Source organism: Electrona antarctica (genome assembly GCF_951216825.1).
Source record: "Electrona antarctica genome assembly, chromosome: 18".
Taxonomy (NCBI): Eukaryota; Metazoa; Chordata; class Actinopteri; order Myctophiformes; family Myctophidae; genus Electrona; species Electrona antarctica.
In genome coordinates, this window is record NC_136799.1 from 9,206,691 (window position 1) to 9,222,055 (window position 15,365).

A 15,365-nucleotide genomic window follows, 5' to 3' on the forward strand; every position below is an offset into this window, starting at 1 on the left:
GACTTGTTGAGCCACCAGGGGTCTCCTGAGCAGCACATTTCATGCAGAGATTTAGTCCTTTGCCGTCTGCCGGGCGGCAGTGGTTCAGGGGTAGAGTGGCCGCTTGGGAACTGGAAGGTTCCCAGTTCGATCCCCGGCTCCCCCAGAGTTAGTGTCAGAAGTGTCCTTGAGCAAGACTCTGAACCCCTAATTACTCCCGATGTGCAGGTTGGTTCCTTACATGGTTTCCTCCGCCGTGTGTGTGTGTGTGTGTGTGTGTGTGTGTGTGTGTGTGTGTGTGTGTGTGTGTGTGTGTGTGTGTGTGTGTGTGTGTGTGTGTGTGTGTGTGTGTGTGTGTGTGTGTGTGTGTGTGTGTGTGTGTGTGTGTGTGTGTGTGTGTGTGTGTGTGTGTGTGTGTGTGTGTGTGTGTGTGTGCACACAGTCTATGTAAAGCGTCTTGGATAAAGGCGCTATATAAATGCACCATTTACCGTCTCCGTCCAGGTGGGCCGAGCAGACATCCTGGTGGTGGGGATCGGTAAGGCGGAGATGGTTAAAGGGGAATGGATCAAGAAGGGAGCGGTGGTCATCGACTGTGGCATCAATCACATTCCTGGTTGGTAAAACATCCGTGCTTCAGAAGGCTCTGTTCACCATGCATGGTAAAACATCCCTGCTTCAGAAGGCTCTGTTCACCATGCATGGTAAAACATCCCTGCTTCAGAAGGCTCTGTTCACCATGCATGGTAAAACATCCCTGCTTCAGAAGGCTCTGTTCACCATGCATGGTAAAACATCCCTGCTTCAGAAGGCTCTGTTCACCATGCATGGTAAAACATCCGTGCTTCAGAAGGCTCTGTTCACCATGCATGGTAAAACATCCCTGCTTCAGAAGGCTCTGTTCACCATGCATGGTAAAACATCCCTGCTTCAGAAGGCTCTGTTCACCATGCATGTCAGTCAAACACAGACGGATAGATTCTTTATTAAACCCCAAAGGGAAATGCAGGTATCCCATAGCTCATCATACAGACATAAGGTTAGTTAACACATTCTCAAAAATAGCAGTGGCGTAAGTGGAAGTTTATTTTGTAACCGAGTGGCCTTTTGTACACTCACTGACCTCACATTTTTTTCTCCTTTCCCTCTCAGATGAGACCAAGGCGAGTGGGAAGCGCGTTGTGGGCGATGTGCACTACAGCTCGGCTAAGGAGCAGGCTGGCTTCATCACCCCAGTGCCCGGCGGGGTTGGACCCATGACTGTAGCCATGCTCATGGGGGTATGTACCATGAATGTAGCCATGCTCTCATGGGGGTATGTACCATGACTGTAGCCATGCTCTCATGGGGGTATGTACCATGACTGTAGCCATGCTCATGGGGGTATGTACCATGACTGTAGCCATGCTCTCATGGGGGTATGTACCATGACTGTAGCCATGCTCTCATGGGGGTATGTACCATGACTGTAGCCATGCTCTCATGGGGGTATGTACCATGACTGTAGTCATGCTCTCATGGGGGTATGTACCATGACTGTAGCCATGCTCATGGGGGTATGTACCATGACTGTAGCCATGCTCTCATGGGGGTATGTACCATGACTGTAGCCATGCTCATGGGGGTATGTACCATGACTGTCTGTAGCCATGCTCTCATGGGGGTATGTACCATGACTGTCTGTAGTCATGCTCATGGGGGTATGTACCATGACTGTAGCCATGCTCATGGGGGTATGTACCATGACTGTCTGTAGCCATGCTCTCATGGGGGTATGTACCATGACTGTAGCCATGCTCTCATGGGGGTATGTACCATGACTGTAGCCATGCTCTCATGGGGGTATGTACCATGACTGTCTGTAGCCATGCTCTCATGGGGGTATGTACCATGACTGTAGCCATGCTCATGGGGGTATGTACCATGACTGTAGCCATGCTCTCATGGGGGTATGTACCATGACTGTCTGTAGCCATGCTCTCATGGGGGTATGTACCATGACTGTAGTCATGCTCTCATGGGGGTATGTACCATGACTGTAGCCATGCTCATGGGGGTATGTACCATGACTGTAGCCATGCTCTCATGGGGGTATGTACCATGACTGTCTGTAGCCATGCTCTCATGGGGGTATGTACCATGACTGTAGCCATGCTCTCATGGGGGTATGTACCATGACTGTAGCCATGCTCATGGGGGTATGTACCATGACTGTAGCCATGCTCTCATGGGGGTATGTACCATGACTGTCTGTAGCCATGCTCTCATGGGGGTATGTACCATGACTGTAGCCATGCTCATGGGGGTATGTACCATGACTGTAGCCATGCTCATGGGGGTATGTACGCGTGTGTCCCCGCCATTAGCAGATTTTAAGAGAGAAATAAGCAGTGAGAATAATACGTTTTTTAGACAGTTTTTTAGATATGTTTTTTAACAGTTTGCAGAAAAAAAAGCAAAGTACAGTTCAATACAATGTCTGCCTATTGGCTTGTTTCCACTGGGCTACATGCACACTTTAATCCTCTATAGCCTACACTGGCTGTTTGAAAATAGCTGATTTACAAGCTCAAACTCTGACTGAGAGAGAATTACTTTTTGGCACGTTGATTACTGGTGACGGAGAGTAATAGGACAAAATAGGAAGGGGAGTCGAGCACTCTGTTACTCGATGATGATGGTGTCTGTGTCTGTCTGTCTGTCTGTCTGTCTTTCTGTGTCTCTCTGTCTGTGCGTAGAACACAGTCCAGAGTGCACAGCGTTTCCTGGACCACCACCAGCCAGGGAAATGGGACTTGACGTACACCAAGCTGAACCTGCAGAGGCCTGTACCCAGGTTAGCACTGTCTCTGTCCTCCACTCTGCTGTACCCAGGTTAGCACTGTCTCTGTCCTCCACTCTGCTGTACCCAGGTTAGCACTGTCTCTGTCATCCACTCTGCTGTACCCAGGTTAGCACTGTCTCTGTCCTCCACTCTGCTGTACCCAGGTTAGCACTGTCTCTGTTATCCACTCTGCTGTACCCAGGTTAGCACTGTCTCTGTCCTCCACTCTGCTGTACCCAGGTTAGCACTGTCTCTGTCCTCCACTCTGCTGTACCCAGGTTAGCACTGTCTCTGTTATCCACTCTGCTGTACCCAGGTTAGCACTGTCTCTGTCCTCCACTCTGCTGTACCCAGGTTAGCACTGTCTCTGTTATCCACTCTGCTGTACCCAGGTTAGCACTGTCTCTGTCCTCCACTCTGCTGTACCCAGGTTAGCACTGTCTCTGTCCTCCACTCTGCTGTACCCAGGTTAGCACTGTCTCTGTCCTCCACTCTGCTGTACCCAGGTTAGCACTGTCTCTGTCATCCACTCTGCTGTACCCAGGTTAGCACTGTCTCTGTCCTCCACTCTGCTGTACCCAGGTTAGCACTGTCTCTGTCCTCCACTCTGCTGTACCCAGGTTAGCACTGTCTCTGTCCTCCACTCTGCTGTACCCAGGTTAGCACTGTCTCTGTCCTCCACTCTGCTGTACCCAGGTTAGCACTGTCTCTCTCAAGGCTCACACGCAGTACATACTCCAGTTTTGTGAAGTCACCTTCACCTATCCCCGTCGCCTTCATAATGAGTCGAGACCATCACACTTGCGGTGATGTCATCCTTAAGCATTGACCCCGCCTCCCTCTGGTTCAGACGCAAAACCAAGGGGACCGGCGTACAGCGCCCACCCAACTTCTACACCAATCAGTGAACGAGGTGACCCAGTGTGAAAGGACAGTAAAAACAGAGAGATGTGTCGGGGTCTACGGTGATGGCTGATCACTGCGGCGAGTGACGTAATGTTGTAGTTTTCTAACCTTTAGAAAATGATGAGCTATCACCTGAAACTGGAGTATGAATATGGTGCTCCTTCTTTGCAGTCAAGTGTTTGGGGCATCAGAAAGTTGTCCTATCCACATGAACATGTATAGCTAGCGGCTATTGTTGCTGGACTAGGAAAATGGTCCACATGCTGACATTGATGCAAAAATAAATCCAAAGAGTAGCAAGCTGCTTTTTTAATTCAGTTATTTATATCTTGCATGCGAGCACTAACCTTGCAGTAACACATTTACAGATTACATGGCTAAAACTCCTGAAATGTATATGGCGCTTTTCAAAGAACTCAAAGCCGCTTTAAATGGTAAATTGTGCATTTATATAGCGCCTTTATCCAAGGCGCTTTACATAGATTGTGCATTACATTCACCCATTCACACGCACATTCACACACCGATTGCGGCGGAAGCCATGCAAGGTACCAACCAGCACATCGGGAGCAATTTGGGGTTCAGTGTCTTGCCCAAGGACACTTCGACATGTAGACAGGAGGAGCCGGGATTCGAACCGCCGACCCATGGATCATTGGACGACCTGCTCTACCTCCTGAGCCACAGCGATTCATAGCAAGATCAGATCACCTCTGCCTACTGATACATCTGGGGAAGTCGAATGAAATGGGTTTGAATGGAGAAAACCAGACGAACCTACACCCACTGCTTTGAAAACCAATCCTGATGCCATTCCAACATAAACGATTGGCCTAACGGTCTTCGCAGTTTTGGTCCATTCGTTGAATTTAGACGCCACCTCACCAGGCGCGTCTGTAGGGATCGTCTGACTACACAAGACTAGGGAGCCCATGCCTCACACAGCCGGCGGAACTCTTTATACAGGGTTCTGTGAGTTGGTGTTTTTTTTTGTACTCTGATGGATACAGGATAAGGTGTGTGTGTTTCTGTGCTCTTGACTTCCGACAGTGACATAGTGATCTCCCGCTCCTGTGTGCCCAAGCACATCGAGCGTCTGGCCAGAGAGGTGGGCCTGTTGTCTGACGAGGTGGAGCTCTACGGACAGACCAAGGCCAAGGTCCAGCTGAGCGTCATCAAACGCCTGCGCTCCCAGCCTGATGGCAGATACGTGGTGGTCACTGGGTATGGATTGGATCCGTTTGCGTTATCTGAGAGCGTACACATGAAACCAAATGGACCTTTTGGTTTCATTCGTACGCTCTCTGAGTAGAATTCACACTTCAAGACCTATTTGAACTGGGGACCCCCACACCCTGACAAGCACTTAGAATGAAATGAGAAAAAGAGGTTGAGTGCCAGACCCAAATCTAGTATACATCAAAAAACAGGAATCCAAAAAACTCCAAAAAGGTAGCACATCCAAAAATTAAACAAGCGGTGGACAAAGTACCACCGCTTAAGCGTTACGGCTATGCAGCCTTCATCAGAGCTCTGATGAAGGCTGCATAGCCGAAACGCGTAAGCGTTCCTTTTTGGTGTGTGCCAATAAAGAAATGGAAATGTGAGTACTTTGTCCGCTATTTAAGATTTTCTTTGGATGCGCTACCTTTTTGGAGTTTTTTGGATTCCTGTTTTTTGAAGCACTTAGAATTGTAGACATTTAGTTTGACTCGGCTGCACAGATTTCTATTATATGAAAATAGCCCAACTATAAGCTCAGTGCGAGGTGTTGTGAGCTTGTAGATCGGCTCTTTTCACAAGCTCTTTCTTACGTAATATATTTGGCCAATTTGGTATTAAAAGTCATTACATTTACAAGTGTGCAGATACCCTGTATACACTTACACTGTATGTATGTTGGTTTGTTTACTGTTGAGTGAGAAAACAATGTTGCACATTAAGCTAATCATCTGGGACCCCCAAAATAATTTGGGGACCCTCGACACCCAGTTTGGGAACCACTGACCTAGTGCATATCAAACTGGGGGGGGGGGTCCTTGAAATCGATTCAATTTTATTAAAGTGTCAAATCACAACAAGTTGTCTCACGACACTTTAAAGCAGGGGTTCTCAACGTTTTTGGCCGGGGACCCCCGGAAATGCTTTGGCAATATCTCGGGACCCCCGCCCCGCCCCCTCCCGACCCCCAATATAAATTGACTGCTACAATAACCTTAACCCATTTTGGGCGGGAACCCCTTTTGGTGTTTTAAGCATTATGTTATAATTTAGCTAATGAAAAATAGCAGATCTACAAGCTCATAGCGCGCCACCGAGTGGCGCGCTACGAGCTTGTAGGTCTGCTATTTTTGAAAAACCGTGAAAAAACAAAACACAAAAACTTTAAAAAAAAAAATTATTTGGGGACCCCCTAAAATAATTTGGCGACCCCCCCCCGAGGGGTCGCGACCCACGGGTTGAGAACCCCTGCTTTAAAGGACCGACAGAGATCCCACCCTGAGCGCAATCAATTTTGCGACAGTGTTAACGAAGAAACGTCAAGCAGAACCCGACTCTAGGGTGGGCGGCCATCTGCCTCGACCGCGTCGGGGGAGAGAAAAGAGAGAGAGAGGACAGACAGACACAGAGAGAGAGAAAAGAGGGACAGAGAGGCGATGCGTTTTTTAGAACCACTACATTGGAGAGTAATACCTTTACTAACGGCTACTGTACGGCAGAACTCTTGTTGTCGACGGTGACATCCATCTTGTGTCTCCAGCATCACGCCCACACCCCTGGGGGAGGGGAAGAGCACCACAACCATAGGCCTGGTCCAGGCCCTGGGAGCCCACATGAAGCGCAACGTGTTCGCCTGCGTGCGCCAGCCCTCCCAGGGACCCACCTTCGGCATCAAAGGTCAAGTGTCATGATTTTACAGTCCACTCACTGATGGCTGTTATGTGTCATTTGTGTATCGCATTGTGAGCTTGTAGATCAGCAGTATTTCAACCTCCTGTTTAGTTCTCGGAGAACACATTGAGGGCTGGGACCCTCTTTTTCAGCGGTGCTGAGATTACAACAACAACAAACGATGTAAAAAAGGGGATAAAAACGGGATAAAAAAAAATGTATAAAAGAACATTTCATCACATAGTTTAGCAACATCAATTAAAACAAAGGTACAATTGAGATTGACCACAGTTGATATGTCCGACAGTAAACAACCTAGGAAAACAAGAGAGCTGTACTTGAGTGAAGTCTGTAAGGTGTTCCAAGTGTGCGGGGCACAGCACTTGAAAGCAGATTTTCCAAAACCAGTGGAAGCATGCGTAGTCTCAAGCATTAATAACTACTTGCTAAAGCTGTCAAATAATTTCAGTGGCGTAAAAGGTACACTATTTGCTTCTCTGATCGAGTTGTAGTGGAGTAGAAGTAGAACATATTTAAAAATGGAAGTAAAGTAAAGAAAAAAGAAAAAAAAAGGACCTCAAAATTGTCTTATAATTGTATTCTGTCATTCCTCCGCATGTGCAGGAGGTGCGGCCGGAGGCGGCTATTCACAAGTCATTCCAATGGAGGAGGTACCGCAGCATTCTCTTCTTCACTTCTTACCGCACAGCATTCTCTTCTTCACTTCTTACCGCACAGCATTCTCTTCTTCACTTCTTACCACACAGCATTCTCTTCTTCACTTCTTACCGCACAGCATTCTCTTCTTCACTTCTTACCGCACAGCATACTCTTCTTCACTTCTTACCGCACAGCATTCTCTTCTTCACTTCTTACCGCACAGCATTCTCTTCTTCACTTCTTACCGCACAGCATTCTCTTCTTCACTTCTTACCGCACAGCATTCTCTTCTTCACTTCTTACCGCACAGCATTCTCTTCTTCACTTCTTACCGCACAGCATTCTCTTCTTCACTTCTTACCGCACAGCATTCTCTTCTTCACTTCTTACCGCACAGCATTCTCTTCTTCACTTCTTACCGCACAGCATTCTCTTCTCTGGGCAACTTTGACCATGGAGAGGGCCACTATATATCCACACTCACTCCAGAGGGCAATGCACATTGAATATAATTGCATACTACTGTCTTAGCAAAAATAGTTGATGTACAAGCTCAAAACGCGTCGCAGTGCGACGCGTTTTGACCTTGTAGATCAGCTATTTTTGCTAAATTTGAATTGAAATCCTGAAAAGTTGGGGGTCGCATGTGGCCCCCGGGCTGCCAGTTGCCTATGTATGAGTTAAAGTATAACATAATGCTTAAAACACCAAAAGGGGTTCCCGTCATGAATGGGTTAATATAGTTCACAGCAACAATGTCCTAGCCTGGTAAAACCCCAACACCCTTGGAAACATTTCATTCATTCTGCGAGAAATAAATCTGTCTGGCAAAGGGGGGGAGGGGTTTACCAGGCTAACATGTCCTGGAATCAAGTGTGAAGATTCATGATTGATTGATTGATAATGTATTTCTTCTGGCTTCAGTTCAACCTCCATCTCACCGGTGACATCCATGCCATCACCGCCTCCAACAACCTGGTGGCTGCTGCCATCGATGCCCGCATGTTCCACGAAGCCACCCAGACGGACAAGGCAAATATACCCCTGTTTTTATTGTTGTGATTCACTTGGTGTGAGATTATGTCCCAGATAATGCCATGTCAATAAATAGACAACACTGCCCCCCAGTGGTGTTATTATGACATTGCATTGGAAGCAATTGCTATAGCAATATGGCTCAGCTAGCTTTGTGCCCACCGCCATCAGACTCTTTAACGCCTAGGCTGAACCCCCCATCTCTGGAACCCCAATTTACATTGTATCATTCTCAGTGATAATTTAACTCTTAAGAGTGTGCAAATGTTTCTTTTATTTTATTTTTTGGCTTTCACCTTTATTTTATATTTTTTATGGAGGGACAGACAGTAGGCTGACAGGAAATGGGGAGAGAGATGGGGGGGATGACATGCAGTACAGGCCGTCGGGATCGGGAGTCGAACCCGCGGCACACTGCCAGACTGGATTACCAGCCAAGGTGCCTGGACCGCTGAGCCACGGCCCAGGCCAAGAGTGTACCATTCCATTTGTACACTCTGAGTTACAGACCTATAAGGGTCCATTTGTTTTACTCTCACAGATTTAGCTGGGGACCCCTTTGGAACCTCCTCAAGGACCCCTGGAGGTCCCCGGACCCCACTTTTGAGAACCAGTGGGATGTAACAAAAACAAAACTCACAACAATTCAGGCCTTTTCATTTGTACCGAGTGGTGGAAATAGGCTTCTATAGATGGCTCAAGCCTGAACCCCACCAATGATTCGCCATGCATGCAACTCCTTGCAACCATTATCCCCAATGGCAGTTGCAAGGATTTGCATTGGTGTGGTTGACCTTAAAACTGTTTTGTTGCAAGGAGTTGCATTGGTGTGGTTGACCTTAAAACTGTTTTGTTGCAAGGAGTTGCATTGGTGTGGTTGACCTTAAAACTGTTTTGTTGCAAGGAGTTGCATTGGTGTGGTTGACCTTAAAACTGTTTTGTTGCAAGGAGTTGCATTGGTGTGGTTGACCTTAAAACTGTTTTGTTGCAAGGAGTTGCATTGGTGTGGTTGACCTTAAAACTGTTTTGTTGCAAGGAGTTGCATTGGTGTGGTTGACCTTAAAACTGTTTTGTTGCAAGGAGTTGCATTGGTGTGGTTGACCTTAAAACTGTTTTGTTGCAAGGAGTTGCATTGGTGTGGTTGACCTTAAAACTGTTTTGTTGCAAGGAGTTGCATTGGTGTGGTTGACCTTAAAACTGTTTTGTTGCAAGGAGTTGCATTGGTGTGGTTGACCTTAAAACTGTTTTGTTGCAAGGAGTTGCATTGGTGTGGTTGACCTTAAAACTGTTTTTGTTGCAAGGAGTTGCGACTAGTTGTGAGTAGTTGCAACTGGTGTGGTTTGGGCTTAACCCATTTAGGCCTGATGTCGAAATAAAGAAAAGTTAGCTCTGAAAGAATATATATTCAAAGATTTGTGCCGCATTTTTACGATTATTCAAAAATAGCCTACAAGCTCGTAGATCTGCTATTTTTCAATAGCTAAAGTATAACATAATGCTTAGTTAAAACACCAAAAGGGGTTCCCGTCCAGAATGGGTTAAGGTTGTGAATCAAATATTAATATTGTGTGTACTGTACGTGTCCTCAGGCTTTGTACACCCGGCTGGTGCCTCTCAGTGGAGGCCAGAGGCAATTCTCCCCCGTCCAGATCAACAGGCTACAGGTAACGACAACAAGTTAGTTGTATTTGACATTTGTATTCGTCTCCGAGAATGTCCCTAGAGGAGACCTTGAAAGTTGTAGAGGTTTTTGTAAGTCATTCCAGTCATCAGGTGCTGTGAGTTGGAATAGAAAATCAACCAGAAGAGGTATTTGCTTTTGGAGTTATTGACCCATTTGTCCTCCATTCATTCTGCGAGAAGCATCTGTGAGAGCATCTATCAGGGCTGTGCTGTTTTCACTAGATTAGGCCCGGGGCCAAAGTCACAAAGTGTCTTGAGGTCACAAGAGGCCACAAGACTGTGACAACAAAACATTAACACAATGTTTATGGTTGACTGTTTAACCGATAACTGTTAATTTATTATTATGTTATTGTATTCATTGTTTTATTGCCAGGATCCTGAGTTGAGTCACAGACATACCTCTCAGGTTAATGGTTAATGAGCTTGTGAATTTATATTAGTGCTGTCCAACGATTCAATTTTTGTCCGTTTGTGGATCACGGACACATTTTTATGTGTAACAAAATTCAAAGATTTTGTTTCTGTAATTTCATGAAGAAATCAAAGAAGAAGAATAAATAGAATACAAATGTTGAAGAAGTAGTGAAACAAGCTCACAACGTGGCGCGAAAGCTGCGAAGTGACGCGTTGTGAGATTGTAGATCTGCTATTTCCACTAGTTTGGGTCCCACGTCTAATCTCTCTTTTTGGTGACCACCAATTCTCAGACAACCCCCCCTTCACCTCTCTGTGTGTCACTGTGTGTGTGTGTGACGTCTAGAAACTGGGCATCGACAAGACGGATCCCGCCATGCTGACGGACGAGGAGATCTCCAGCTTCTCCAGACTGGACATGGACCCCGCCTCCATCACCTGGCACAGAGGTACACGCCCACTGTATGACATCATGCACGTGTCACTACGGGCGGCGGGTTCTTCTACATTCTCTAATTGTGTAGACTTCTTGTAAATTAAGTCATGTTGAGAGTTAACAGTTAAATAAAATGAAACCAAATGGACCCATAGCTCTCAAGAGATAAAGATATACAGGTCCATTTGGTTAACAATTTTTCCATTATTTAGCTGGGAACCACCTCAAGGATCACTGGTGGTCCCCGACCATACCACTGGTTGAAAACCACTGACTAAGTTGACAGCGTTTCCCAGGCCATGGCAAGGTTAATTAAATAAGGTTAGGAAGCGAAGACCGTACGGTGGACTCCATGTTGCTCCCTGGAAGGAAAGAAACATGCGCAATGGGCTATATGCAGCCAACACTTCCGCGTTCAGCTTCCTTGGTCTCAATTGCGCATGTTTCTTTCCTTCAAGGGAGCAACATGGAGTCCACCGTACGGTCTTCGCTTCCCGTCCTCATTCAGTAGTCCTTGGGCCATGGTTCTCTACTAGGGACATTCCTTTTCCGGCGTGTGATGTGCAGAATCTACAGTTGGGTGCCACCGATATTGTCCCTTATCATTTGACCCATTTAGGCCTGACCTCAACATTTAAAAAAAATCCTTCTAAATCCTCCAGTTTTCTGAAATAAATATTTTCACGATTTTTCAAAAATAGCAGACCTACAAGCTCGTAGCGCGCCACTCGGTGGCGCGCTATGAGCTTGTAGATCTGCTATTTTTCAATAGCTAAATTATAACATAATGTTTAAAACACCAAAAGGGGTTCCCGCCCAAAATGGGTTAACTGTCCTTTTGCGCAGATCACGCAAACCTCAGCAAAAAGAAAAGGACAATATCGATGGCCTCCAACTGTAAGACGCTAGGGTTCATGTGGTAAAATGTGTACTGTCTTTTGTGTGACATTCCAGTGCTGGACACCAATGACCGTTTCCTGAGGAAGATCACTATTGGCCAGTCACCCACTGAGAAGGGACAGACTAGAGAGGTGAGCATGGCCACTTGAGACCTACAGTATGAACTTTAATCTATGTACTTTAACCACTTGAGACCTACAGTATATACTCAATCTTATGACTGATGGCGAAGATGGAAGATCTGCTGTCTTCGTCTGTAATGATGACGTGCCGAAATAGGTTAGTTTTGGGCATAGCTTTACTGCCAGTTGAGTTTAGGAATAAGGTTAGGTTTAGGCATAGTTTTACTGAATACCTGGTGGCGACTGTTCCAAGGTCGCCGGATTTTACCCGGGGCGAGCGCGCTCTTGTATTCCCGGCATCCTACTGAATGTCCCCTCTTTGTCTCCAGCAGGACACACTGATGCTCACTGATGGATGTGAAACGTCTCTCTGTCCCCCATGCAGGCCCAGTTTGACATCACGGTGGCCAGTGAGATCATGGCAGTGTTGGCGCTGACCAGCAGCCTGGCGGACATGCGCCTGCGCCTGGCCAAGATGGTGGTGGCCACGAGCCGCGCCGGGGTGCCCGTCACCACCGAGGACCTGGTCAGTGGCCTGTAGTTTCCTCTAGGGCAGCGGTGTCCGGGGACCCCCAAAATGTATTTACAGTATATACACACACAGGATACATTATTGGTATTGTTTAAAAAAGATGTACCAACTGGAGGTACCTCGAAACAGCAGCCTAATGGGAATACCGTAAGTCAAAGTAGTGATGAATGGACCCTTCGCTAAGCCCCACCCACTCCACTCTGCCACACCGAGGTCTGGGCAAGCATGGTAAATGGTGGAATTTCTCCATATAAATAATCGATCCTTTCAGTAGCAAGAGCTTCAAGATGTGTTCTACATCTAGTCATCAAGGCTGCTATGCACTGAGAAACGTGCGTGACATTATTTCAATAAACTAGAAATAGGAGGAAATGTTAGAGGGAGAAACGGTATCCAACTCAATCAACTTACGACCGTCCGACAGGAGTTTTAATGTAATGCACGGTAAGACTACGATGATTAGTATTATTGCCCTCACCTGGGTGGGTGGGTGGGTGAGTCGTGTAACTTTCCCGACATTAATCTGTGTACAGTATGTGTTCAACAACACACACAGCCATGCAAAATAACATAACATAAGCTATGGGACCAGGAAGCCAAACCAAAATAAGTTTTACTCTTATGTACCTGACTGTACACAAGATGTTAACAATAAAGTACAACCTTTACAATTTACAATTTAGGCATTTAGCAGACGCTCTTAATCCAGAGCGACTTACATTAGGCAGGAACAAAAGTATGGGAATACATCACATATATAAAATGCATTTATCAAGAAAAACCTTGAACCCTGAGTGTTCTGGAACCATCTATTCTTACACAGTAGCGTCTAAACATTATATCTTTGTTCATCATACTTGTTTAGTGCTGAAATACTACATTCTTCTTGTCTCTCCAGGGTGTGTGTGGTGCTCTGACCGTCCTGATGAGAGATGCCATCAAGCCCAACCTGATGCAGACGTTGGAGGTGGGTGAAACATGCAGCGCCATCATAAAGTATGAATTGTACTGTAAAAGGGCCTAGATCAAGGGGTTTCAACCGGTGCAGGTGGTCCCTGGCCATCATATGCATGCCTTCCTTTTTTTCTCCCATTTTTTCTTTCCAAAACTAATCCAGCATCTCTTTGCGAAGAGACCGGCTGGCTTCCAGTGGCTCATTGGCTTGCATCCAGTCAACCAATCATTTTGAAGTGTTGGGCATCACCAGCAAGAGTTTTCACTGGAACCTTTCCAAATGGATTTCAGTGTGTGGTTATGTGTGCTCTGTCTGCCGTTGCATTTACTGAGCTGTCTGTCTGTCTGTGTCCACAGGGAACCCCCGTGTTCGTCCACGCCGGACCCTTTGCCAACATCGCCCACGGAAACTCCTCCATCCTGGCTGATATGATTGCGTTGAAGCTGGTTGGACCCGAGGGCTTTGTAGGTGAGTGGAACAGAGAGGAAGACATGTATGTAGGTGAAAAACATTTTCCTGTCCTGTCAAAGCCTGTGCGATTGCAGCCTATCATGTGCCGGACGTGACAAAAAGAACAGATCTACAAGCTCACAACATACTACAGCATGATCCTATGACCATATAGGTGTTGTAGTGAAAAAGTTGGAATGGAATTCAATTATACCATTCTATATTCTATGCTTTATTTTTGCTACACTGCTTGTCTTTGGGCATTACACATAGAAGTAAGAGACTCATTATTGTGCTGAATGATTGTTATATAGGCCTGGAAATTAGGTTAAATATTCTGCAAAGGTTTCTGGTAAAAATCACTCGCTGTGCCTTTTTTGATTATGTCCTTTATTGTCCCACAGTGACCGAGGCTGGTTTTGGTGCCGACATCGGAATGGAAAAGTTCTTCAACATCAAGTGCCGTTACTCGGGCTTGAGGCCCCATGTGGTGGTTCTGGTGGCTACCGTCCGAGCCTTGAAGATGCACGGAGGTGGACCTCTTGTAGGTTTATGTAGAGAGTTCTCTCTGTCTACTTGTCTGAAATGTCTAAAATGCATACATACACGTTCGGCGTGACTGCGTTTGACAGCTATACTTTCAAAATAATGTACACTGCAATGTTTCCTAATACCACCATGTCAGGCAGGTACTTTACCCCCTGCACCATCCGAGAGCCCACTGTGCGGCCCAAAAAACACAAAACATTAACCCATTTTGACCTGAGATCAGATTCTAAAAATGTCTTCTACATCCTGACAGTTTTCTGAAAAAGCTATGTTTCTATGTCAGTCGTTCTTCGATTTTTCAGAAATAGCAGACCTACAAGCTCGTAGCGCGCCACTCGGTGGCGCGCTATGAGCTTGTATATCTGCTATTTTTCAATAGCTAAAGCATAACATGATGCTAACACCAAAAGGGATTCCCGCCCAAAATGGGTTAAACTGGAGGAATGTCCTCCATCACAGATTTAGTAAAAGTCTAAGTCCGAGTGATCTCGGCGAATTGACTATTTTGTTGTTTTTTAATTGCTTTTTTAGGTCACTGCTGGGATGCCACTGCCCAAAGAATACGTGGAGGAGGTAATACATCATCTTCGTCGTCATCATCATCCATAGCTATTTTCTCCTTGACTTAAATGTCATACTTTCCCCCTGAAAGAGCATGGGGGAAGATGTTGAGGCTTTATCTCTTCGGTCACCTCAGTCTCGTGTGTGTGTGTGTGTGTGTGTGTGTGTGTGTGTGTGTGTGTGTGTGTGTGTGTGTGTGTGTGTGTGTGTGTGTGTGTGTGTGTGTGTGTGTGTGTGTGTGTGTGTGTGTGTGTGTGTGTGTGTGTGTGTGTGTGTGTGTGTGTGTGTGTGTGTGTGTGTGTGTGTGTGTGTGTGTGTGTGTGTGTGTGTGTGTGCGTGCAGAACCTGGAGCTACTGGAGAAGGGATGCAGTAACATGAACAAGCAGATAGAGAATGCCAAGCACTTCGGCGTGCCCGTCGTGGTTGCAGTCAATGCTTTCAAGTAAGTGTGTGTGTGTGTGTG

At 46.3% G+C, this 15,365-nt stretch overlaps 1 protein-coding gene across 1 annotated transcript in view; it reads left to right on the forward strand.

Moving 5' to 3' along the window:
- mthfd1b (methylenetetrahydrofolate dehydrogenase (NADP+ dependent) 1b) overlaps positions 1 to 15,365 on the forward strand; it is a 35,018-nt gene that overhangs the window by 12,983 nt on the left and 6,670 nt on the right. The window contains exons 8-23 of the mRNA XM_079527918.1: positions 484 to 595; positions 1,132 to 1,259; positions 2,718 to 2,815; positions 4,760 to 4,933; positions 6,471 to 6,607; positions 7,226 to 7,272; positions 8,186 to 8,293; positions 9,886 to 9,960; positions 10,743 to 10,845; positions 11,787 to 11,863; positions 12,240 to 12,380; positions 13,285 to 13,353; positions 13,698 to 13,809; positions 14,196 to 14,335; positions 14,872 to 14,913; positions 15,244 to 15,344. Coding sequence (XP_079384044.1) covers positions 484 to 595; positions 1,132 to 1,259; positions 2,718 to 2,815; positions 4,760 to 4,933; positions 6,471 to 6,607; positions 7,226 to 7,272; positions 8,186 to 8,293; positions 9,886 to 9,960; positions 10,743 to 10,845; positions 11,787 to 11,863; positions 12,240 to 12,380; positions 13,285 to 13,353; positions 13,698 to 13,809; positions 14,196 to 14,335; positions 14,872 to 14,913; positions 15,244 to 15,344 — 1,664 coding nt within the window. The remainder of the gene's footprint in view (positions 1 to 483; positions 596 to 1,131; positions 1,260 to 2,717; positions 2,816 to 4,759; positions 4,934 to 6,470; positions 6,608 to 7,225; positions 7,273 to 8,185; positions 8,294 to 9,885; positions 9,961 to 10,742; positions 10,846 to 11,786; positions 11,864 to 12,239; positions 12,381 to 13,284; positions 13,354 to 13,697; positions 13,810 to 14,195; positions 14,336 to 14,871; positions 14,914 to 15,243; positions 15,345 to 15,365) is intronic.